This window comes from Austrofundulus limnaeus, unplaced genomic scaffold (genome assembly GCF_001266775.1).
Source record: "Austrofundulus limnaeus strain Quisiro unplaced genomic scaffold, Austrofundulus_limnaeus-1.0 Scaffold33, whole genome shotgun sequence".
Classification (NCBI taxonomy): domain Eukaryota; kingdom Metazoa; phylum Chordata; class Actinopteri; order Cyprinodontiformes; family Rivulidae; genus Austrofundulus; species Austrofundulus limnaeus.
Window position 1 is genome coordinate 93,684 of NW_013952435.1, and position 1,340 is coordinate 95,023.

The window sequence follows — 1,340 nt, forward strand, 5'->3', positions numbered from 1 at the left end:
CAACGATACAGAAAATTCACGATTCAGTTCGGTTCAATACTTTAGTGTCAAAGGTTCGATATTTTTTCGAAACAAAGAGAAATGTCCATGCCTTTTTTAACTTGTAATTTATTGAAATTAATTATGAACATTTGTTTAACCTCAAAAGAACATTTTTTTAATTAAATGTTGCTGAAACAGCAAGTTTCCCAGCGGATCTGTGCTCCACAATGCAGCCTAGGTGGAGTAGTTGAACACAGATCCACTGATCCTTCAACACAGAGCATCTTCAGAAAACAAGTTCATAAAATAAATTTAAAAAATCTGTATTGTTCCATACATAGTGTGTATTGAACCTAAAGCTCTGTATTGAACAGTTTGATATGGGTATATGTATTGAAAGTGCCCTGACCTATATTTGACTAATTATTTACAGCGAGTATTTTTACATGACAAAGTCCAGAACTGAGTCCTGTTATAAATGATGTTGACATGTGAGACACGTCTTTGTTGTTGAATCAGTCACGCATGATTTAAAGCTAATCCAGCTCCAGCTGAGGGATAATACGGGGTTCAGACCCTCTGCCCTCCGAACACGATGTAAACATCCTGAATATCTGGGAGGGAGGAGGAGTTATTTTTACTCACGGTGAAGACCTTGACGTCCCTCCTGCCCCGCACCTCTTCAACCAGACCCAGAGGTCTCCCTTTGGGGACGGGGATGGTGCCCAGCACGGTGCAGGCAGCAGCGTCTAACGTCTGCCTCACGGCCCGGACGAACGGCTCGCTGAAGAGCTCCATCTTCCCGATCTCGTCGATGACGAAGACCCTCCTGCCGCCTGCTGCCGAGCCCACCTGAAGCCACGAGACGTTCAGTGAAGCTTCCCTGCCAACACCGGCTCAACGCTGGGCTTCAGACTAAAATCATCTCTGGTTGCAGACATTTAGAAAAGAATCTGTGCACTCTGACGCAGCATCCAGCAGGAAATGTTTGTCTTTAACATGTTTGTAGAGAATGAATGTCAGCTAGAAGGATTTGGTGATATGATATTTATCAGGATATATGTCGCGATATATTACGATGCTGTAAGACAGGTGTTATTTTCATATTTTTTCTCCAAAGGATTTCATTTTAAAGGGATCCCCGATTAGTTGTAACATTAGACTTTATTACATTACATTATAAACATTTTGTCTTAACTGTAAAATAAAGACTGTAAAAATACTGTAGGCGGGTTACTTTTGTAAATTTTTTAAAATACATTTTAACGTGGACAGAGCCATTTTATTTACACGCAAAGCATTCTGGGTAAATGATGACGTGGATAGGTCCTCGGTGCGAGGCTGCTAGCGAGCTATAT

The 1,340-nt window shown here is 41.3% G+C and overlaps 1 protein-coding gene across 2 annotated transcripts in view; it reads right to left on the reverse strand.

Annotated features, from left to right (window-relative positions):
* The window catches only part of ntpcr (nucleoside-triphosphatase, cancer-related), a 4,611-nt gene that overhangs the window by 1,032 nt on the left and 2,239 nt on the right, over positions 1–1,340 (reverse strand). For both annotated transcript variants that reach the window (XM_014005897.1, XM_014005898.1), the window contains one exon: positions 628–834. In XM_014005897.1, coding sequence (XP_013861351.1) covers positions 628–834 — 207 coding nt within the window. The remainder of the gene's footprint in view (positions 1–627; positions 835–1,340) is intronic.